Source organism: Trichosurus vulpecula, chromosome 6, assembly GCF_011100635.1.
Source record: "Trichosurus vulpecula isolate mTriVul1 chromosome 6, mTriVul1.pri, whole genome shotgun sequence".
Classification (NCBI taxonomy): domain Eukaryota; kingdom Metazoa; phylum Chordata; class Mammalia; order Diprotodontia; family Phalangeridae; genus Trichosurus; species Trichosurus vulpecula.
In genome coordinates, this window is record NC_050578.1 from 182,856,998 (window position 1) to 182,881,814 (window position 24,817).

The window sequence follows — 24,817 nt, forward strand, 5'->3', positions numbered from 1 at the left end:
GGTTTAGAATTTAATATCCCACTCTGGAAGAAGGGATGGGTTGAAAAAAATGCATCCTTCATGGTATCATCAAATTTTAGAACTGGAAGAGACCTTAAAATTCACCTAGTCCATCCTTCTCATCTTATGGTTTAGAAAACTGACTCCCAGAAAGAAGCAGTTTGCCCAGCCTAATGGGCTCATTACTAGCAAAGCCAGAATTAGAATCAAATCTCCTGACTCCCAAAGTTCAATGTTCTTTTTATTCTATTGTGCTATTTGCGGGATGGCTGTTGTGCATTTGATTTTCCTGATCATTCCAATTACATTCAGCCCCAGATCTAGTTAGCAGAAGTGAGGCAGTGAAATGTAATTAACTGAGTACTTTATACCCTGTGATAAAGCTGCTTCTTCTGTCCCCTCCCCATTTCTCATGCTTGCATGTGTGATAACCTTGGTGTAATTATACCAATGCCTCATACACACATGTTAAATAGGAGTAAGTTGTAGGTTTAGTTTATTGTTAAATAAGGAATATCCATGAAAGATCACAATATTTTAGCAAAGAAAACAATAAATAAATATGAACCCAGGCGCCTGGGCAGTACAGACTGCACCATTAGAGAAAGAGAAACAGTATAAGTTAGCATAAATGACAAATGCAGAAAAGACATATTCTTCAGGTAAGCAATGGGGCCCAGCTCAGGTGCTGGAGCCATAAACTCTCAGACAAACAGGGGCAGCTGGATCAAGAAGAATGGGATGACAGAGGGAGCACTGCACTGCAATATACCAGTTCCAACACTTATCAATTGTGTGACTATAGACAAGTCTTGGCACCTCAGTTTTCTCAACCATAAAATGGGGATAATAACATTGTATATGTGGATTACTATTATTACCTGGATTCTAGTGACACAGACCTTTCATGTAAACATAGAGAATCACTGAACCTCAAGATTCAAAAGAGGTTATCTAGACCAATTTATGTCTGAAGAGGAGTCCCTTATGTAAGAAACCTGAAAACTGGTTATATAGCTTCTGCTTGAGGTCCTCTGGGGATGTGAGAACACTATCTTCCATTCCCACCTCCACCCCACTCCCCCTCAAAAAAAAAACACCAGCTCATGCCCTCAAAAAGTTTACACTCAAATGGGGATATAAAAAACCAAATAATGATAAGCAAATACAAGGTAGTTTAAAGAGAGATAACTAATAACTGGGGGAAACAGGGAACATGATATATTTAGAAAGACCCGAGTTTCCTTGAAGGAAAAGGATTCTTAAGAGTTGGGGTTGAGGAGTGCATTTCAGGCATGGTAGACAGCTTATGAGTCAGGAGATACAATGTCAAATTTGAGAAACTGCAAGTGTGGCTGGAATACAGAAAAAAATAGGTTGGAGACAGACAATGGAGTACTTTAAATTAACATTTTGGGGCAGGGTAGTGACATGATCCTATCTGTGCCTTCGAAGATTATTTTGGCAAATATATGGAGGATAATTGGAGAGGGGTGACAATAGAAGCATGGAAACCAGTATGCCAGGAAAGAGACAGTAAGAGCTTTAACTAGGATTGTAGTTCAGTAAGTAATGGACAAGGAGACTGGTAAAAGAAAAGTAATGAAGGTAGAATGTAGTATAACAAAACGGAGCAATTTTAGCTTAAAAACTCTATTCATAGGTAACGAGAAACTGGGGTGTCCATAAAGGGAGGCTCATTAGCCTAATAAAAGTGATAAATCCTTAACAGCTATAATAAAATAATCCTTGATTAACTCAAGAAGAGTGAGTTGCTGCCACAATGAAATAGTAAGTGGAAATGAATAGAACTACTTTTCTGAGGTACTGGGTAGAGGCAAGCCCTGAATTCTTTGGTATTAGCAATGAATATCTGTTATGCCAATGTAGAATGAGAGCCCTTAATTTTGCTTAAATAACAGAAATAATTGGAACCAAGCTCAGATATCCTAGATCAGAGAATAATAGAACTACAAAGTAAAAAAAGATGTTAAAGGTCATTAAATCCAAACCTCACCCAAAGTATAAATCATGCTTCTAGTGCCCTTGAAAAATAGTTATACAGCTTCTGCTTGGATATGTTTAGTGAGGAAGAATTCACTATTTTTCAAGGCAATCCAGTCTGTCTTGAATGGCTCAAAGTAAAAGGAAAATTTTCTTTATATTGTTAGGAAGTTGGGTTTTTTTTGGGGGGGGGGAGGAAGGAATAAGGTACAGATTTTGTTTGAATATTGAGTAAAAATCTGCCTTCCTATAATGAAGTTCTTAAAGGTTCTTTAAAGATGCCTTTCTCTTTAAAATCACTGCCACTTATTGATCTTAGTTCTGTCCTCTGATTTGAAGCTGAACAAATCTAATCCTTAATCCAAATGACAACCCTTAAATATATTTGAAGACATATTCATCCTAATTCTTTTCTTCTCTAGGCTAAACATTTCCAGTCCCTTCAACCAATTAAGTCATGGTTTTGAATTCCATCACCATTCTGGGTCACCTACTTCTGGATTCACTCTAAAACTGTGGTACCAAGAAAGGGTTTAAAACAATACCTATATGGTCTCACCAGTTGGGTGAGAGCAGCACTTCTTTCCCTTAGGACACTCTACTCTGAGGCCTCATCACAGAGATGTCTGGATTCTTGAAGGCTTTGTCAGAAAAGTGTAAACTCTGGCAGGTACTACACAACTGGAAAGGGTCCAGGAGAGTGTAGGCCAGATTGTATGTCTGTTTTCCCAAGACCCACTTCACTAAGCTTAGAGAAGTTCATCACCAGACTGGCAGCAGAATGATACATTTTTTTGGCCCCAGAAACTTCTACTAAATTACAGAGGTATTGTGAGCCAGGTCATAAAGGTAGTGCTCACATAGTGATGAAATCACAGGTTTAAAAAAGTTAAGAAAGAGAACATGAGCTTTTGGGTATGACCTATCATGGTACAGACTCACATTGAACTTGCTGTCTATCAAAACAGCCTAGGTCTTTTTCACATCAACTGTTTTATAGCCACATTTTCTCTATCCTTTATAGTTTCCTCTTCCTTATAACGTTTACTATCTAGTTCTCCCATCTACTTCCACAGGTAATTTTTTTAATGAAGTGAAGGATTTGACATTTTGTCCCTATTAAATTTAATCTTAATATTTAATTTCACTAATTAAACAATCATTAATGTCTACTATCGCTTTGGTAGGTGGATAGTTTTAAAACCAAAAGGGGCCTAACATATTACATAAGGCAAATTCATTTTACAGGTGAAGAAAAGGAGGCTTTTAAGCTCAGCTAAAGCTTCAAAAGACAGTTAGCATCAGGGACAGAACAAGGATCTAGGTTTCCTGCCTTCTATTTCAAAACTTTTTTCACTACATCATAATTCTGATTAAAATACTGTAAATGTCTACAGATGAGGACATTCTGTTAAGAGTATTTACTTTACATAAAGAAAATTATCGTCCTTTTGTGCATGCACATACATTTTACAAACAGACATTCCATATTACCAGCAAGAATTTCCAGAGAGTTGTATCCTAGGATTCTATCCCATAAAAGCAGAAGCTGATCTGTAGCTAGGTAACCGGAGAATGCACGTACCATCCACTTAAATGATATACGAAGTCTGTAATGAAGGGAAAAAGGAAGAAAGTGACAGCTGTATTTCTCTTCAAAAAAATTAAATATTTAGAATAAGACCAAATCATTCTATAGTTAGGAATACCCCTTTCAGAGTCTTGCAAATATACCTAGGAATGAAAAATGCAATGATTCTCTGGAAAACAGTACAACTGGATAGTTGAAGAATTCCATACCATAATATTATAACATGCAGGGTTAAAATATTAGGAGGCTAAAAAGTACCTGCTAAGATCTCTAGGTTAGCCACAAGAAAAAATCCTTTTATTTTCCACCTTTTAGACTATACTGATTAATAAATGAAAGGTGAATAAAAAATGAAACACGTTACAGGCAAGCCATAATAATATCAGGTACCAACTTCTTCATGAATCATTCCTTGATTATCCCACATAGAGGTGATCTCTTTCTTCACCATGCCTTCAGTCTTCCTGGTCTGCAAGCTCAGTACCATCCCTGACTCATCACCCTCATTCACTAACAGATCCAATCAACTGCCAAATCTTGTTATTTATATTTCCACAATATTTATTGTTTTCATCTCCTTCTCTCCATCCTCACAGTCACTACCGTAACTCAGACTCTCACTACCACTTGCTTGACATATTATGACACTTTCTATCTGGTCTCCCCTGCCTCACTCTAGTCCATTATCCACAAAGCTGTCAAAGTGATTTTCTTAAAGGTGACCATGTCACCTTCCCCATTCTCTACCTCAATAAACTCTAGTGGCTCCCTATTATTTAAAGGATCAAATATAAACTTCTCTGTTTTGTATTTAAGGCCCTTTACAAAGTGGTTCTAAACTACTTTTCCAGTCTAAGTTGACATTACTTCTGTTCATCTTCAACCAAAACTGCCTTTTACTACTCCTCATACATGACACTCTATCATCAGTTTCCTTGACTTTCCATCAGCTATTCCTCAGGTCTAGAAATCACACCCACCTCACTGCTACCTCTTAGAATACTTCATTTCTTTCAAGGCTTAGTTCAAACACTTTTTTTCTGATTCTCCCCATTACTAGAGCTTTCTGTCAAACCTACTTATTTTTCTTCTCTCTCTTTCTCTCTCTCACACTTACACACATGTATATACATATATATACAAAGAAGAGACAGAGAGAATGAGTGTGTGCTTTTAGATATATACCTCCATCCACCCACCCACCCATGTTATCTTCCCTGTCTAAATTCCATCCTTAGGGAAAGGGACTGTTTTTGCTAATTTTCTAACCTCATTTACTACCAGACTGGAAGCTACTTGGGAGCAGGGACTGAATCATTCCTTACCTTTGAATCTTCAGTACCTAGTACAGTATAGTGTACCTAATATATGTTGGGTAAGTGAAATAATCAATGAACTATTATTCAAACAATTTGATGGAGGAGTCAAACTATGTCAAAATGGAATGAATAGATATTTCCCTTAATGCATTATAGCAAATTTTAATCTTCATTAGCTTTGGTTAGTCAGAATATCATGGTAGTCTCAATATCACATTATAATTCAGTATTTACTTCCACAAATATGTGGCAAATATCTTTTATCAAGAATAGAAAAGAATTCATTGTTGTAACTTTTGTACCAGACAGGAAATTCTTGGTAAAGAATGTATTATATATCTATAAATCTTTTCGTACATTTTCAGAATATTTTGAAGGTATAGTTTATAAGTGAATAATTATTATTTCACTTAACTTGATGGTGTATTTCTATCTTGAAAGAGCTAATTAAAAAAACAAAACAAAATAAAAAAAGAAAGAGTTAATTCACCTCAAAGGATTTTCTTTTCCAGAAGACTCAGCTCAAGCACTACTTCTGCATTAGACCTTTCCTGGTCCTCCCAGCTGCCAGGATCTTCCCTACCTCACATCTGCTTTGTATATGTATAAGTATATACAATATACTTTTTATGTGCATGTTGTCTCCCTCATTAGAATGTAAGCTCTTTGAAGACAGGGATGGATTTATTTTTGGCTTTGTAGCCCAGCATAGTGTTTTCACAGAGTATGCTTAATAACATTTGTTAATTGATAAATTGATTAAATGTGGGAGTATGTTTCCCTATTGCACAAATAAGAGAAAAATACTCACGGCTGAGCTCCAATTTCCCGTAGATGATAAAAGAGTTGTGGAAGATGAGTTTGAAGAAGTGTCTCAAACAGCAAACACAGTGAAACAATACCCTAACATAATAATAATTCATTAAAATATAGTTATAGTATTTAAATTATTTCAAAATTATTTTCCAAGTTCACAATGAGAAAAAATTATGAATGTTAATATAAATATTACTTAAATATTTTTAATTTAAGCAGCAAAAATGCAAGTGGAAAATGTTAGTAAATCATTTACTGCATTGAACAAATGAGAAATTTCATTCAATTTTTAAGTATATTGTATATGTCCCAGGAGCTCTCATTTTTAATACAATGGCCTCCCCACTGAAACAGATATGTAATATACAAATAGTCCAGGAAAAACACTACTGCACAGAACAAACTGTTATTTGGCCTGATATGTAAGATCACTTAAGGCCACAGAGAAATTAGTTTTTTCTGGATACTTGCCAGTTTTCGGGTATTTCCCTGTCGCCTTCCCCACACCCTTTGCTGTCTCCCTCCATAATGGTTTTTCCCTCCTGTTGCCTCTCTCCTAGGAAAAAAATATTTCCTGTTGCTTTGCCCACTCTTCCTATAATATACAACCTCCCCTTCCTTCCCTCTCTTACTCTGTTACCCCACCAGGAAAACTATTTGTTTGGTGTTGACATCAGGTAGTCATTAAACATGACTCTTGGATTAACCAAAAAAAGAAGAAAAAAAAGTATAATGTAGCATAAGAAACAGCAGAAAAACAGATTCTTTAGGAAGCAATACAAATGCCTGAATCAAGACTGGCAGCTTAGCAATCTTTGAGGCTGATTCCGCAAGGGAAATTTTAATATTATTTTTGAGTTTCTACAGAAAAAGAGTTGTTTCAATTCTAAATTCATAGGATTCATTGCAGACTCAAAAAGAGGTGACTACCTGCAAGTCCTTATTCTATTAAAAAAGAATGAGTGGGCCAAGGCAAACTGAAATAGTCAGGCAATCAAATAAGATAACTGTGAGCTCAGCATGAAGGTAGTGATAGGAAAGCTAAGAACTATTCATTGTCAATTTTTTTTCTATTTGTCTAAGGAAATAGTAATTGCAGAGGTTGCTTTGAACCCTGAAGTACAGAACTATTCAGGAAATGAGGGAAGAAGATTTCAGGCTGCCCCCGAGTTGGAAGATGAGAAGAAAGATTTTATCAATCTGACTCCCATTCCAGAGAAAAACAGAGGAAGACGAGCAAAAACAAGTTATCCAAATGTTGTGTATCCTAGGATGCTGGGCAGAATTTCATTGCTTGTATCTGTGTAATCTGAGAATCATCTCATAATAAAATCTTTAGTTTTCAATAAAACAGTCTAAGATTAGGATGACAGAGAGTTGATGTCTCTCCTACCTCCCACCTCCCACACACAACAATGCATGTGATTAAACTAGATGACTAAAGAGCAGATAATTCACTACAAGCACCTTCCTTAGGTACCATGAAGACTCATTAAATAAGGATAGAAAAATCTTACTTTAGGAAGTTTGGTCCCTCACACATGAGTTTTATTCAACATTTCAACTGCATGGTCAAAACTACTTCTCCATGGGACAAAGAAGCTCAAAAAAGATAAATACATTTAAAAAACTAAGCCTCACTCATTCTAGTTGTTGGAAAGGGCAAGGGGAAAGACAGTAGTAAAAGACAAGGCAGGGACCAAAGAAAATGGAGAAGAGAGATTTTAAAAATTTTGCACTCAATTTGCTTTTTACTTGTCTCTAAAAATTTAGCAAAGCTAGGGGAAAACATCTAAATTACATGACTCACTAGCCAAAATATCAAGTTATGAACTTGGAAAACAAGTGACAAGTAATAATGTCTTTACTTGTCAATGGTCTGAAACGCTTCATTTTTTTCCAGAATCAAAAAGGCCAGTACACATGTGGCAAGTGGATGACTAGAACTAGGATGAACTAGAACATGTTTTTACATTAAAATGATTTTTATGGAAATCTGAAATTGCATTCATGTTTCAATATATAAAAGATGACACTTCTCCAAATCTAATTGATCAATGGCATTTTTTTCTAGCTCTTCATAAAAACATTTATTTATATTTCCTCCCTCTTAAAACCACCCTCATTGCCTCAATTCTATGCCAGAATTATTATGATCTGTTATTCAATATCATAAATTAAATGTATAGTTTCATAATATTATTTTAAGAAGTCTACATAAATACAATTAAAGAAAATCTGTCACTATGTAGTCTTCTAATAAAAAATTACAGATATAAACTAATTGACTCAATTTCTAATGAACTTACAGAAGGATGAGAAGAGATGGAATGGAGTCTGAAGAAAAAACGCACATACATCTCACGGAATATCTGATACAATTTGGAAGGTTCATGGTACAGAAAACAAAGTGGAGCAACTGAAAGGATAAAAAAATTAATTGACAACATTGCAAACTACTAAATTAGTTTAATGAATAAAAATGCATGATGCATGTAAGTAAATAAATCCATACATTCACAGTAATTGCACTCATCAAGAAGTAACAATCATATATATAAATGGTCTAATTACAACCTATGTTATTTGAAATTTCAGGCTATATTATTTTAAAGCCATATGGTAGGTTCTGGAGCACATGTGAAACCTACCAGTCCTGAGAGAGGATGCTATGTTTGGTCTGGCCATGTCTGGTTTTTCTGCCATTACTAGATTTTTATTTAAAAAAGCAGAAATAAAGCATGAGTTAAATATAAGCCATCATAATCTAGGCTCATCAGAAGCTGAAATAATCACATCTGGACAGTAGTTTTCTAGAGGCCATTTTCAACCGCACACAAACTCTAAAGGAACGACAACAACAATAATAAAAGATAAAAATAAAGCCATATATAATTTTGTGTACAAGATGACTGCCTAGAAGCTGATTTCCACATTGCTCTGTAAAGGAATCAGATTTGCCTTCCAACATTTTGGAAGAATAAATAAGGAGTTCAAAGATTTCAGAGAATATTAGAAGTGGCATGGGACCACAGAGATCCAAAGATCCAAGTTCCTCTAATAATTGAGATAGGATTTCCCCCATTAATAAGCTTGTAACAACGACAACAATATTTGGCATTTATATAGCATCTACCATGTTGCAGCCACCGTGCTCAGTGCTTTATAAATGTTATCTCATTTGAACCTCACAAATGAGGGGTGCCAGGAGGCAGGTGCTATCACTGTCTCCATTTTACAGTCGAGGCTACTGAGGCTGAGAGAGCTTAAATGTCTTGCTCCAGGTCACACATCTAATAAGTGAGGTAGATTTGAACTCAGGTTTTCCTGACTCCAGGCCACTCTATCTACTATACCACTTAGCTATCCTAGTACATTTAAATCTTCATACAAATGATTTTTGCTAAGTTTTTAGAATTTGTAAAACATTAAAAATGAATTTAATTTAAAAATGTTTAAGAAATAACTTAGTTTAGAGAACAGTACCAAGATCAAAGAAAGCTGCTTTCAAACTTGCTTAAAACAAATCAAGTGTCAAAAAGAACCTGGAACTATTTAACAAAAAAATTGAATGGACTTTCACTTAATACAAAATCATAGCACAAGGTGGAGAATATATGCAAGATAGATCTATGCAAGTTTAATTTTGCACCAGCATATCAGGAAGTTGTAATTTTAGATGAGAACTAAACTGTAGTGGTAGAAAGGTAACATAAACTGGTTTTTGAGATTTTAAAATCCTTGAAAGTGTTATAATAAAGATTTTTGGGAGCAAAAACAACAATCAACTTGTAACTCATAAATACAAAACTGAATTCAGGAGATTTACGAGCTTTAATAAAATAAAAATTGCCCGTATTGTCAGTGATGTAAAATTGACTGGTAAGAAGCCCTGGAGCTAGTCACTGGTCTTGGCTAATGGCAATAAGGGGTGAAATGAACTCATCGATCAACCTCCTACCTTGGTTTCTTTTCACTTTTAAAAAGTGAAAGAAAAAAAGATCAAATATAAAATGCTTAAAGCAGGACAATTCCAACTCTCCGGGATAAAGAGCACTATGATATGAGGATTCTGCTTACCAAAACAGCATAACGAAACCAATACTAATGACTGATCACTTTAATTTATCAGAAGGATTAGGAAAAGTAAAGGCAAACTAATTTTAGGGATGGATTTTGAAATACATATATAGTTAAGCTACCCACCAACTTCAAAAACAGATAAAGGGTAAAAAGATGCTACAATACTCACTAACCACTAATCACTGACTATTTACGGTTCTCAAAATCAAGTACTATTTATCAAACATCTTTGTTAAGTGTGATGCACAAATTAGAAAACATGGTTCCATCCTCATGGACATCAGAATATAAGGAAATAACTTGGATGTAGCATGTGTACACCAGATACATAAGGATGAATCTCAGTGTCTCTTTATTTGCTTTTGTAAGACTCAATTTCATTTCTGTAGTTAGCCAATACCTTCTTAGATACTGACACTTAATCTTACAGTTTGAAAATTTTAAAACTATTATTTAGTAAAAGAATGCAGAAAAATAATTTTATATGAAATTAGAAAAAAAACGACCTCTTCCCAGTATATGTAACAGAGGCTTAAAGGGCCCACTAGTGGTTAGCTGATATTCAAAACAACAGATTAATTTATGATTTGTATACCAAAGTACTTCCAAAAATGATTTGAAGAAGCAAAAATAGTAGAACTGTATTATGTTGAATTCTGTCAAAGAGGAACAGACACAGGAACTGGACCTGTGTTTTTATAGCTCTAAATGATTCCTAGATAAGGAATCTCCTTCTCCCAGTACTTCTTTGTGACTTCTAGGCTTAGAGAATTGTCCAGAGATGTATCAGCACCATCCAACCAATATGTATCAAAGACAAGACTCGAACCAAAGTCTTCCTTGATACCAGTCCAGGTCTCTATCCATTAGGCAATCCTATTTTACTTATAATTTTAACATTTATTAAAAATTTCCTACAAAAATTTTCAGATGGAGGTAAGATTTTCTTTGAATAAACATTCTCACCTGCCTTGCTGCCTTGAAATATAAGTGAAATTGACATATGCTTTTTTCCCATCAATTTTAAACTAATCCCTTCCTTTGGAAAATGATTTTTAAAATTGATAATGATACAACTTCACTAATCTGCACAAAATGAGGGGAAGACTGGTTGGTATAAGTTAAAAAAAACTCTAGATCATCCTATCTTTAATGAAGGGAATACAATTGTACTACGTTCAGGTTCAAAAGGTTACCTAAAACTGAGTAAAAGTGAGGACTTCTTAAATGCTTTAAATAACTGTTTACTTCTTTTTATATAATGACTAATCTCGAATTAATGGGGTATTATTTCCTTTGAAAATACCTAGCAATATTCAATTTTGTGGCATCAATCAGTGCCTTTAAATCATCTAAATGAACAGAACTAAAAGTTTCACTGTAAAAGTATTTCAAATCAATTTTCATGGTTCAAATTAACTTTATTCAACATAAAATGTTAAGTTTAAACTTTATGATCAAAGAACAAGAATGTGGATTTAATCAAGATGTATTTGTCTTAATTTCCCTATCATGAAATCCCTTATGTTTTTAGAAAATGGAAAAACATTAGAATTTCTCTATAAGACTATCTGCTGTGAAGTTGTGGCAAAAGGTGGGTTCAAATGCCAATGCTGAAGCACCACAAGTTATTGAGTGGTTTTACTATTCATTCCTATTGCCTGAGATCTGAGAAGACAATAATAGCAAGGTGCTTATGTATTTTTAACTTGGTATTGTCTGACATCTACTGAATTTTAAATGCTTTATATTCACACCATCAACCTAGATTTTTAAAAAATATTGAGCATTAATGAATTTTTCATAAAGCAAAACATTAAATGATTTACAAACTTTTTGCTAGAAATTATGAAATTAAGACCACCCATCCTAAACCAGCTGATTAAAAACAAGGGGGAAACACCCCTTAGAAAATATTAGTCATACTAAATCCCAAATTTTAAAATTCCATGCTGGAAGTATATGACAGCCTTCCTCAAGTGGTCCCTTGTTTGTCACTCCAACCAAGGCCAGAAGGGCTCATTAGCTCCTCTTGTTCATCAGCTGCTGGCATGGGATGACAGAGTGGCACTCAGTTCTCTCTTCACACGTACTTAGGGCTGTCTGCATATGTCAGTCTAATAGATGGAACACATACCAACAGCCTAGACAAATCATAAGGTCAAACCTGATGCTGTGTTTTCCTTTTAACACTTCCTGGCTCATTTGTATTTTTAAAATTTCTTGGTGAGATTGGCCCTCAAACTCCAGAATCTTGAGTCATAATATTTACTGTTCATTTAAACTAAACCTTGACATTACACACACACACACACACACACACACACAGACACACACACACACACACACAGACATACACACTCATATACACACATACCTTAACTCTATTTGCACTAACAGAATTCAAATTAAATTTTAATTTGCCAAACAACTACTATAGTGGCAAAGAAAATGAACCTTTATTTTATTTTTTAATAAAACTGGTAAAAAAAAAACCAAGGAAACAGAAGATTTAAAACATTGGCAGCATGATTAACTAGTTAAGTGTGGGGAGTGGAATAAATGTGATTTCTTTGTTTAAAGTCAGTAAAAGTGTTATGTAAATGACTCTTTTAAAGCCCAACTTACCATACATTGAAAATCCATGGAAAGGGATTACACCTACAAAATAAAAATGACAGAAACAATTTTTTCACAACAAATCCCCATTAGATCGATCCTAAAAATATGATGACATGTTTCATATTAACAAAATTAATAAATGTTAAGTCATTAAGTAGGGGGCAGCTAGGTGGCACATTGGATGGAGTGCTGGGCCTGGAGTGAAGAAGACTTGGGTTCAAATCTGGCCTCAGACATTTAGTAGCTGCGTGACCCTGGGCAAGTCACTTAAGCCTGTTTGTCTCAGTTTCTTCAACTGTAAAATGAGCTGGAGAAGGAAATAGCAAAATACTTCAGTATCTTTGCTAAGAAAACCCCAAATGGGGTCACGAAGAGTCAGACACAACTGAAACGAATGCACAAGAAGTCATTAAGTACTGTAAAAGATCCTGGAATAGGATCATATTTAGGAGATATAATATCAAGAGTATTGTTTCACAATACTTGCCCCAAAACTTTAAAAAGTACTAAATCAGTCATTTGAATCACTGAAGAAATAGAACACAAAAATAATTTATACTAATTACATAATAGAGGTCATTTGGTATGGGGGATAAATGGCTGTCCAGGAAGTTTGGAGGACTAGGTTTAAGTCCCATTTCTGACACATAACAGCTGTGGGAAGTCACCAATTCTCACAGGTCTATAACATATGGACTTCTTGGTCTACTGAGGCTAAAATCAAGTGATCCCCTACTTGGTCTTGCTCATGTTTTCTAGATGCTTTTCCTAGCGTATACCTAATTTGTTCTCTACTTTGCTGCCGTGTGTCCCTTTTATAGGTTCCACCATCTTGTCAAAGTGCTCTTGATTCTTCATCAACATTTCTTCAGTCAATATATCAAAATGGTGGCATGCTGAATTTTCCAGTTTCTACACAGCCTTTTTGGTTTTAATCTCCTCTCACCTGATTTTATCAGTCACCACTCTCCTAACTTGTGCTGTGCTGTCCTATACTTTACTCAGCATCCTGATATGGTAATTTGGAACCTTTTCTGGATCTGTTCTGTGTAAAGCATTTCTACTAGTCTGATGCAAAGTCCCCCACCTTATTCCTTGTACTTGGTGAAATTTTCTTTTATCCTGCAGTATTGCAATATAAGTAAATTTTTTTAAAAAATATTTTTCTCCAATTTAAAAATAAATTTGTATAGAATATAGTCCAACTAATAGTCCTCAAACTTTGATTTTATACAATATTTAGATTTTTTTCTCTCTCAATCATACATACATATATATATGTATTATACATGTATACATATGTATATGTCTAATTTTTTGTTCTAGTTCAAAGGATGGCTGCTTTTTAAAATTAATACATTTTTAGTACTTTGGTAATGTTGATATTTCTTTATTATGGTGCTTGATATCATCACCAATTAAGTCCTATTTACTTACATGTAAATTTTATTTTTTTATGGTGTTTTATGTATGTGTGTGTTACAAAGAGTAAAGTTATGATTACAGTTAATTGGGAGAGAATAGGGCTAAAGAATTAGAGCCAGATTTGGGTAAGAATAGGGACACTAAATAGGGATAGTTGGCTTTTTTTTTGCTTTTTAGTAATAGAAAAAAAGACTAGAGATGTAGGGAAAGTTTAGTGAAATAAGGACAAATTAGGGTCAAACACATAAACAGGTTTAGGTTATAAGTAGGGAGAGCTTATTTAATGTCTTAAGACTAGATTTTTAATAGGGGAGCTAGATGACACAGTGGATCGACTGCTGGGCCCAGAATCAGGAAGCCTTATCTTCCTGAGTCCAAATTTGGCCTCAGACAGTTGCTATGTTGCTATGTGACCCTGGGCAAGTGTTTGCCTCAATTTCCTCATATGCAAAATGAGCTGGAGAAGGAAATGGCAAATCACTCTAGTATCTTTGCCAACAAAATCCCAAATAGGGTCACGAAGAGTCAGACATGACTGAAACAACCGAACGACAAAGACTTTTAATATGAGACTGGCTCTTGAGTGATGGCATTTCAATTTGAATAAACTGAAGTAAATCAGGTTGCAAGTGAATTACAAAGATAAAACTTAATAACAGAGAGATGAGAGGATGAAGAATTTAGTAAGAAAGATACTTTATGTAGTATTTTCTGAATCATGTACACTTTGAATTTTATCTCCTTTAAGATTTTTTTTTTTCATAAGTAATGCTTCCGTACATGGGAGTTGGACTTTGTCAAAAAAAATCTCTGCTACAAGGAATCTATTTCATATTCATCGTAACAGGCTTTTTGCCTTTCTTCAGATGTATTAGGGGATAACAGTTTCTTAAAATAATTGTCTACAGCAAACATAGAAAACTTGAGGCAAGATTAGCTGAAAGATACCATATACAAGAAAAAATATTTCAAGGCCATTAGTGTTCATTAGAAAATCCATCCTGGGTAATGGCCAGATGACTGAAACTTAACCCTTGAAGGACTCAAGGCATGAGAAGCAGAGAAAAAGGTTGTTTTTTTTTAAACTGTTCAGGAATATGTCTATATCTGAGATAAAAGAAGTGGTTTGCCAAAAATATTTAGGTAGTATGCAGCCGCCTAAGGGTACAAATAGATTCTTTGCTCATAGTAAGGTGTTTTGTTCAAGGAGAAATTTGGGGCCATTAAAGAACTTGGTAAAAAACCGTAATTTGCTCTTCCTAATATCCCTTCACCAACTACTTCCACTAAGTCCTTTGACATCATACAAATCTTGAAGCAAAGAACAGAAAATCCTTTGTATTTTTCATTTTAATCTTCTCAGGCTTAATACTGTGAGTCTATGGTATTTGAGTTAGGAAAAATAGATGCCTTTTTACATGAATAATAGTGGATAGTGCTTTAAGGTTTTGTTTCAACAATCTGGCTAGCAGCTGTTGTGGGAGTGAAAGACCAACACAAGCCCAACAATAAGAACGCTGCCAGTACACTGCAAAAGCCCAGGTCCTTTTGATCTGCTTTACTAAGGAAAGCAACATTAAGGGGTTGACAAGCTTACTTTAATTCAGCATACAAATACCATTCACTTAGTTCAGGGGAAAAAGCAGCACCCTGAACTTCAGAGCAAATACAAACAAATTACAAACATCAACAGACAGACCAAATACAATTCATAGTTACCAACACCAAAGTTCAGCTGGGGAGCTCATAACAAGGGCTGGTCCAGAGTCACTCGAGCCACCACAACTGTGGGTAAGAGCTCCGAAGAAGAGAAAGCCAACCCCTGGTTTTATATCTTTTTCAGGGTTAAGGGTGAGTCACACATGTGACTCAGCCACGTGACCTAGAATTGTCATGAAGAGGCGACTTAAACCCACGTGGTCTAAAAGCCTCTCATGTCCCAAACATGTCAGTCAAACTCATGTGTAAACTAGGCCCTCCCCTGAGGCAAGGAGGTCACCAAGGACTCCCAAATCTAATCAAGGAAACAAAGGCCAACTCTTCAAGGGCACTTGGTTGAACTGAGTGCTAAGAGCCCATTTTGTTTACCAACATAGGTTTGCAAAGCACTTTATATGTGTTATCTCATTTAATCCTCACAACAACTCTGGGAGGTAGGCATTATTATTATCCTCATTTTTCAGATGAGGAAACTGAGGCAGAGAGAATCCAAGAGATTTATCCAGGGTCACACAGCTAGTAAGTGTCTAAGGTCACATATGAACTCAGGCTTCCTGATTCCAAGTTCATGGCTCTATCCTCTGCATCACAAAGCTGCCTCCTTAAGAATATTTTAAAGTGTTTTATGTACTTCTCTGTCTTCTTAAACAGAATGTACTAAGCATAATTTTCAGATCACGCAAAATCATTATACACATCATGAAGTGAGATGCATGCTCAGGGGCTTCACCAAAGCATGTGAGCTTGTATAACAGCGCACTTGTTTCATAATCTTATGCTTTTTGAACACTTGCATCTACTTTTTTGTCTTTTTCTTTGTTATTGAGCTGTTGACTGTGAAGTACAGAGTTCTGGATTTGGAGTCAGAAGATAAGGGTTTAAATTCATGCTCTGCCACTTACTACTTAAGGGACTTGGACAGGGTATTTAACTTCCCTGGGTGTCAGTTGCCTCAACTCTATGATGAGGGGCTGTATTATATGAACTGAAATTCTTTTTTATTTATAAATCTACAATCCTATGACCTTGCTACTGCCAGTGTGTCTGATTATGACAATCCGTCTCCCTTTTCTTATTTATTTCCTTTATTCTGCTCAGAGTTTGGAAACTAAATAAGGGAGCTTTTAAACACCCTACAGAGTAAATAGGCTCTGTTCCTGAGGGGATCTACTTGAAAAGTAGATGTGATTTAACGCAGCTCTTTTTGATGTTAAAAGATAGCCCACTCCCCCCACCCCGCCGCCATTTCCTGCATCTCAACTATGTCCTAAACAGGTGATGTTGCTGGATAGCTGAGTTTCTTTGGAGGCAAGATGTCAAAGATCATTCAATATCAATACTCCATCAATTTTTTACAGAGGTCAGCTACATCCCTCATGTTAGGTTAAAAATTAATTCCTTTAGTGTATCAGTAATGACATCAACTACTTAAAGACTTCATTTTAAACTTTCTTTTGGAGTTTTTTTTAATGCTATCTTCTGCTTCTCTATTATTGTCATTTCTGCATATATACTTTCCCCTTCTCTAGGCTATCCCTTTCGTAACAAAGAAGAAAAAAATGCAGTATAGTGAAACCAAACACAACTACTACGTCAATACTCCATACCTATAGCCCCTAACCTCTGCAATGAAGGGAAAAAAGTTTTATTTTTTCAACTCTTCTCCAGGACCAAGCCTGGTTGTAATAATTATACAGTATTTATATTTTGTTGTTTTCCTCTTTCTTTTTTTTGAAGTTTTTACATAGTTTATTTATGCTCTGATGAAAAATTATCTTCATGGACAAACATCATCCATAGTGCCTTCTAATCCTTCTTTTTGCCAGCACTGACATTTGCCTTTGCGGTACCTCTGACTTTCTTCATTCTGTTCTTGCATTCCTTCCGCTGCTTTCTTGATGTCTTTTTCTTCTCATACAGGCCATGCCTTGCAAGTCTGTGCTTTGGTTCATTTTTCTTTGCATAGTCAAGGGAATCATAAATGACGCCAAAGCCTGTTGCTCTGCCACCACCAAAGTGGGCTCTGAATCCAAAGACAAAAATGACGTCTGGAGTGGTCTTGTACATCTTGGCCAGTTTTTCTCGAATTTCAGTCTTGGGCACTGTGGTCTTTCCAGGATGAAGGACATCTATAACCCTCTGTTTACGCTGAAGAAGTCTGTTTGTCATGAGCTTTCTGGTTCTGATGGTTACAGTGTCATTTATGGTGGTGGCCGGCTCCTCAAGCAGCAAGAGAGGGAAAGGCTGTTTCGCTCTTTCTATGAATATTGCTGTCTACTGTAATGTTTTCTTGATTCTGCTTACGTAACTTTGTATTAGTTCACGTGACTATTCTCACACATCTCTGAATTCTTCTTATTCATCATTTCCTTTGATATAGTAATGTTACTACATTTATCAACGATACCTTGTTCAGCCTTTCTCTACCTTAAGAGCACCTCCTCTTTCCACTTCTTTGCTACCACAAAAAAGTACTGTTATGAATATTTTGTTGTATCTAAGACCTTTATTTATGTCTTTGACCTCCTTGGTCTATATGAATAGAAGCGGAATCTTTGGGTCAAAGAATATGGACATTTTAGTCACTTTTTAAACAGCAAATTGCTTTCCAGAATCGTTGGATGAAATTCATAGCTCCACCAATAGTACGATAGTATTACAACCACCACCACCACCACCATTTATACAGTACCAACTCTCTACCAAGCACTGGGCTAAGCACTTTGCAAATATTATCTCACTTGATCCTCACAAAAACTCTGGGAGGTAGGTGGTGTTATTTTCCCTATTTCACAATTGAGGAAACTGAGGTAAACAGAGGTTAAGTGACTTCCCCGAGGTCACACAGCTAGGAATTGTCTAAGAGCAAACGCAAACTCAGATCTTTTCTGCCTCAGGCCTAGCACTCTATGCACTAGGGTGCCACCTAGTGGCCTCCAGCATTAGTATGCCTGTCTTCCCACAGCCCACTGCAGGGTTTTTGTTTTTGGTTTTGGGTTTTTGTTTTTTTTTTTACTTATTCCTTCTATCTTTGCCAATTTGCTGAGTGTGACGCCTCAGAGCAGTTTTGATTTGTATTTTTTTATCATTTATCATCTGAAGCATTCTTTAATTTTATTTTACAGTCTGCAATTATTCTTTTGAGAACTCACTATGTGCTAGGTATTGTGAGAAACACTTTACAGATATCTCATTTGATCCTCACAATAACCCTCCCCTGCCCCCCCCCTTTTTTTTTTAACAATTTAGGAAAACAAGGCAGAAGTTAAGTAACTTGTCCAGGGTCACACAGTAAGTATCTGAGGTTGACGTGAACTCAGATCTTTCTGACCCTAGGCATAGTGCATCTACCCTGCAACACTAGCTTCCTATGCGCTCTCTCTCTCTCTCTCTCTCTCTCAATGTGCGTATATATACATACATACACACACACACACATTAGATTCTTATCAGAGATTTTCAATGTGAAGTTTTTTTCCACTTTGACAAGGGACCTTCTCATTTGGCCTACATTAATTTTGTTTGTGATAAAGCTTCTCAGTTTCATACACTCATCTATGATATCTTTTGTGACTTCTCATAACACTGAGGTACTAGATCTCACTATTTTGTAACTTTTTGTGGTCTGATGGTTTGTATTCAGATCAAGTACCCATTTAGAACCTGCGGTATATGCTGTAAGCTGTTGGTCAAAACTTATTTTCTATAAAACTTTTAGCAATTTTCCTGGTAATTTTTGACAAATAGGGAGTTTTTCTCCAAGCCATTTATGTTTTCTAGTTAAACAATGGGTTATTTAGTTTGATTAATTTCAGATTTTGGCTTATTTATTGATCTTGCCATTCACTTGTGGCTGCCCAGCTTCTCACCACCTGGCACAGTCCCACCAGTATGAGATGCTAGGAAACATCCCTTCTACCCCACCACTCAGTCCCAGAGGGAGTTAGTGTATTTAGTTTTTGTACTATCTTAAAGCTAGGCTGCCTGATTGACGGGTGAGTGCTTAAGTCAGTCCAGGCCCCACACCAGACCACGTTTCACTTCCTATCCAACTTGCTACCCTAGCCCTCAAACCATCCACCTTCCACTTTCTATCTCTGGCTCTGGGAACAATAACCAAAATAATATTTTCATTATTCCTGGAAAAGTGCTCATCAATTGGCCACAACATGGAATAGCTCCCCATCACAGAGACTTGTGAGATGCTCTGCCATGACCAACACTTCCATAAACTTACATACATAAGTACATACACACCTATGAGTGTAACTCCCCTATTAGAACGGAAACTCCTTGAAGACCAAGACTGCCTCACTTTTATAATAGCAGCTCTAGCACTAGATGCAGTGTCTGGCATATAATAAGCACTTTATAAGTGCTCATTCATTCATCTACTTTTCCATTTTTTTCACCACTTATTTTTTTATTTAATATATTTAGTTTTCAGCATTGATTTTCACAGGAGTTTGAATTACAAATTTTCTCCCCATTTCTACCCTCCCCCCCCCACTCCAAGATGGTGTATATTCTGGTTGCTGTGTTCCCCAGTAAGCCCTCCCTTCTGTCACCCCACTCCCCTCCCATCCCCTTTTCCCTTCCTTTCTTGTAGGGCAAGATAAATTTCTACGCCCCATTGCCTGTGTATCTTATTTCCTAGTTGCTTGCAAAATCTTTTTTTTTTGTTTTTGAACATCTGTTTTTAAAACTTTGAGTTCCAAATTTTCTCCCCAATTCCCTTCCCACCCACCCTCCCTAAGAAGTCAAGCAATTCAACATAGGCCACATGTGTATCATTATGTATAACCCTTCCACAATACTCATGTTGTGAAAGACTCACTATATTTTGCTCCTTCCTAAACTATCCCCCTTTATTGAATTTTCTCCCTTGACCCTGTCCCCTTTTGAAAGTGTTTGTTTTTGATTACCTCCACCCCCATCTGCCCTCCCTTCTATCATCCCTCCTTTTTTTATCTTCTTCCTCCTTTTTTCCTGTGGGGTAAGATACCCAAATCAATACGTATGGTATTCCCTCCTCAGGTCAAATCTGATGAGAGCAAGATTCACTCATTCCCCTTCACCTGCCTTCTCTTCTCTTCCTACAGAACTGCTTTTTCTTGCCACTTTTATGCAAGATAATTTATCCCATTCTATCTCTCCCTATCTCCCTCTCTCAATATATTCCTCTCTCATCCCTTAATTTGATTTGATTTCTTTTAGATATCTTCCCTTCATCTTCAACTCACCCTGTGCCTTCTCTCTCTCTCTCTCTCTCTCTCTCTCTCTCTCTCTCTATATATATATATATATATATATATATACACACACTCACATATGCATATATATACATAAACATATATATATGTATATGTATGTGCATATTCCCTTCAGCTACCCTAATACTGAGGTTTCATGAATCATACACATCATCTTTCCATGTAGGAATGTAAACAAAACAGTTCAACTTTAGTAAGTCCCTTGCAATTTCTTTTTCTTGTTCTTTTTCTTGATTCCCTTTTCATGCTTCTCTTGATTCTTGTGTTTGAAAGTCAAATTTTCTATTCAGTTCTGGTCTTTTCACTGAGAAAGCTTGAAAGTCCTCTATTTTATTGAAAATCCATATTTTGCCTTGGAGCATGATACTCAGTTTTGCTGGGTAGGTGATTCTAGGTTTTAATCCTAGCTCCATTGACCTCCAGAATATCGTATTCCAAGCCCTTCGATCTCTTAATGTAGAAGCTGCTAGATCTTGGATTATTCTGATTGTGTTTCCACAATACTCAAATTGTTTCTTTCTGGCTGCTTGCAGTATTTTCTCCTTGATCTGGGAGCTCTGGAATTTGGCGACAATATTCCTAGGAGATTTCTCTTTGGGATCTATTTGAGGAGGCGATCGATGGATTCTTTCAATTTCTATTTTGCCCTATGGCTCTAGAATATCAGGGCAGTTCTCCTTGATAATTTCTTGAAAGATGATATCTAGGCTCTTTTTTTGATCATGGCTTTCAGGTAGTCCAATAATTTTTAAATTATCTCTCTTGGATCTATTTTCCAGGTCAGTGGTTTTTCCAATGAGATATTTCACATTGTCTTCCATTTTTTCATTCCTTTGGTTCTGTTTTACAATATCTTGATTTCTCATCAAGTCACTAGCTTCCACTTGCTCCAATCTCATTTTTAAGGTAGTATTTTCTTCAGTGGTCTTTTTGACCTCCTTTTCCATTTGGCTAATTCTGCCTTTCAAAGCATTCTTCTCCTCATTGGCTTTTTGGAGCTCTTTTGCCATTTGAGTTAGTCTATTTTTTAAGCTGTTGTTTTCTTCACTATATTTTTCACTATTTTTTTGGGTCTCCTTTAGCAAGTCATTGACTTGTTTTTTGTGGTTTTCTCGAATCCTTCTCATTTCTCTTCCCAATTTTTCCTCTACTTCTCTAACTTGCTTTTCCAAATCCTTTTTGAGCTCTTCCACGGCCTGAGACCAGTTCATGTTTTTCTTGGAGGCTTTTGTTGTAGGCTCTTTGACTTTGTTGACTTCTTCTGGCTGTATGTTTTTGTCTTCTTTGTCACCAAAGAAAGATTCCAAAGTCTGAGACTGAATCTGGGTGCGTTTTCGCTGCCTGGCCATGTTCCCAGCCAACTAACTTGACCCTTGAGTTTTTCAGAAGGGTATGACTGCTTGTAGAGTTAAGAGAACTATGTTCCAAGCTTGGGGGGGATGCACCAGCTCTGCCACACCAGTACTCCTCCTTCCCCAAGAACCCCCAACCCAGACTGGACTTAGATCTTCAGCAGGCTCTGCACTCCTGCTCTGATCTGCCACTTAATTCCTCCCACCAGGTGGGCCTGGGGCCAGAAGCAACTGCAGCTGTAGTTCTGTAGCTGCCCCACCTCCGCTGCCCCCAGGGCGGTAGCCAAACCGCAAACTCCTTCCACTCCCACAGCTTTTCCCACTAACCTTCTCTGTTGTCTTTGGTGTTTGTGTGTCCTGGGCTGGAGCCCTGCTTCCCTCTGCTATTTTGTGAGTTCTGCAATTCTAGAATTGTTTCAGAGCCATTTTTTATAGGTTTTTGGAGGGATTCAGCAGGGAGCTCATGCTAGTCCCTGCCTTCTAGCTGCCATCTTAGCTCTGCCTTACTTTTCCATTTTTTTAACAAAGGACAAATAATTTAGATGATTACTGTTTCATAATACATTTTGAGGTCTATGTGCTAGTTTTTCCTTTATCTACTTTTTTTTTCATGCTTTCCCTTATGATTCATTTGTTCCTCCAAATAAAATCTTATTATTTTGTCTAGCATGATAAAGTACCTCTAGGTAATTTGATTGATATAGCACCAAATTTGCAAATTGTTTTAGGTACTACTGTCATTTTCATTACATATATGTGACTCAGCCATGACCAATAAATATACCTCCAATTATTTAATTTGTGTCCTTATTTCTTTAAAGAGTATTTTATAATTATATTTGTACTTCTTGAGTGTGTCTTAACCTCTCTGTAGCTTCTCACACTGTTTAACATGATCCATCCTCTCTAGTTTTGGTGTTTTCTCCTGGATCTTCTCTTACCTGTCCGATTACTCCTTCTCAACTCTCTTCTGCTGGCTCTTCATACCCACTAACTGTGGGTTTCCAAGGATCTGTCCAGAGCCCTCTTCTCTTCTCCCTTTGCACTGCTTCACTTGGTGATCTCATCAGTGCCCACGATTTCAATTATCATCTCCATGAGGATGAGTACCAAATCTGTAACTCTCTTGAGTTCTAGTCCTTCATCACTATCTGCCTTTGGAACATCTCAAACTGGATATCCCAAAGGCATCGCAAAACAAGACTCATCTTATCCCCAAAACACTTCCCTCCTTCCAACTTTCCTATTACTGTCAAGGGCACCACCATACTCCCAGTCACCCAGCTTTACAAACTCAGGAATTGCAACTCTTTGATTCCTCTTTTGGACTCTCTACCTTTACAGCATCTTTTGTATATGTCCTCTTTTCTCTTATTCATGTAGCTAGGTCCTTATCATGTGTGCTACTGCAAAAAGTCTTCTCTTCTTCCATGTACTTCTGTGTACATGTTAGTCAGTCAGTCTTCTTGTCATTTTTCAGTCATGTTCAACTCTTCATTGACACCATTTGTAGTTTTCTTGGCAAAGGTACTAGGGTGGTTTGCTATTTCCTTCTCCAGCTCATTTACAGATGAGGAAACTGAGGCGAACAGGGTTGAGGGACTTCCCCAGGGTCACACGGCTAGTAAGTGTCTGAGGCCAGATTTGAACTCAGGAAGATGAGCCTTCTTGACTCCAGGTCCAGCACCCTATCTACTGCACCACCTAGCTGCCCCAAGTCGGTCAGTCACTTATCATTTAAGGGCCTAGCATGTGCTAGGTACTGTGCTAAGTTTGGGGTATACAAAGAAAAACACCGGATCAAACCAAAAACCAAAGAAACAACAATTTAAAAAAACACAGTCCCTTTGCTCTAAAGGATCTCAGTCTAATGGGGGAGACAAGATGCAAATAACTATGTACAGATAAGATATGTATAAGATAAACTGAGGATAGCAGAGAGGGAGGGCACTAAGATTAAAGAGGGCTGGGAAAGGCTTATTGCAGAAGGTAGAACCAGGTACTTATTAGAAAAGCTTCATATATTTTCCTACCATAAATGTTAGCTTTTGGTTTTATATACTTTTTATCATATGAAAAATGGTCCTTTGCCTTTTCTTTTTTTTAAACATAAATGAATGTTATATTTTGTCAAAGACTTTCTGAATCTATTGAAATAATTATGTGACTTGGGACATTTTTGTTTATATAATTGACTGTTTTCCTAACACTAAATTATTCTTGCTAACTGATACAAATCCAACTTGGTCATAGTTGATAATTATTTGGATCTGTTGCTGTAATCTTTCTGATAGGATTTCATTTGAAATATTTGTATCAATATTCATTACTAACAATGGTCTATAACAATCTTTCTTGCATTTAGCCTTCTCTGCTTTAGGAATTAGGACTATATTTGTCCTACAAAAAGAATCTGATAGAATGTTTTATTTCTCAACTTTATAGAATAATTTGTATATATAGGTATTAGGTGCTCTCTAAAACTTTGACAGTATTCACCTGCAAATCCATCTGGACCAATGCTTTTTTAATTTGGGAGTTCCTTTAGGACTAGTTTTGATTTCATTTTTCAGGTTGGCTTTAGTATTTCTAAATCAGAATCTCTTCATCTGG

At 36.4% G+C, this 24,817-nt stretch overlaps 2 protein-coding genes across 3 annotated transcripts in view; both read right to left on the reverse strand.

Moving 5' to 3' along the window:
• TBC1D19 (TBC1 domain family member 19) overlaps nt 1–24,817 on the reverse strand; it is a 114,793-nt gene that overhangs the window by 6,577 nt on the left and 83,399 nt on the right. For both annotated transcript variants that reach the window (XM_036764702.1, XM_036764703.1), the window contains 4 exons: nt 12,442–12,474; nt 8,040–8,149; nt 5,726–5,817; nt 3,499–3,614 (listed from right to left, as the gene is read on the reverse strand). In XM_036764702.1, coding sequence (XP_036620597.1) covers nt 3,499–3,614; nt 5,726–5,817; nt 8,040–8,149; nt 12,442–12,474 — 351 coding nt within the window. The remainder of the gene's footprint in view (nt 1–3,498; nt 3,615–5,725; nt 5,818–8,039; nt 8,150–12,441; nt 12,475–24,817) is intronic.
• Nucleotides 17,386–17,778, reverse strand: LOC118854346 (40S ribosomal protein S24-like). The gene has a single exon (XM_036764704.1). It carries the CDS (start codon nt 17,746–17,748, stop codon nt 17,386–17,388), a length of 363 nt encoding a protein of 120 aa, XP_036620599.1. The 5' UTR covers nt 17,749–17,778.

Bases quoted from the DNA above. Each gene is read 5' to 3' on its own strand.
- LOC118854346 (XM_036764704.1), bottom strand. From the start codon at position 17,748: ATGACAAACAGACTTCTTCAGCGTAAACAGAGGGTTATAGATGTCCTT.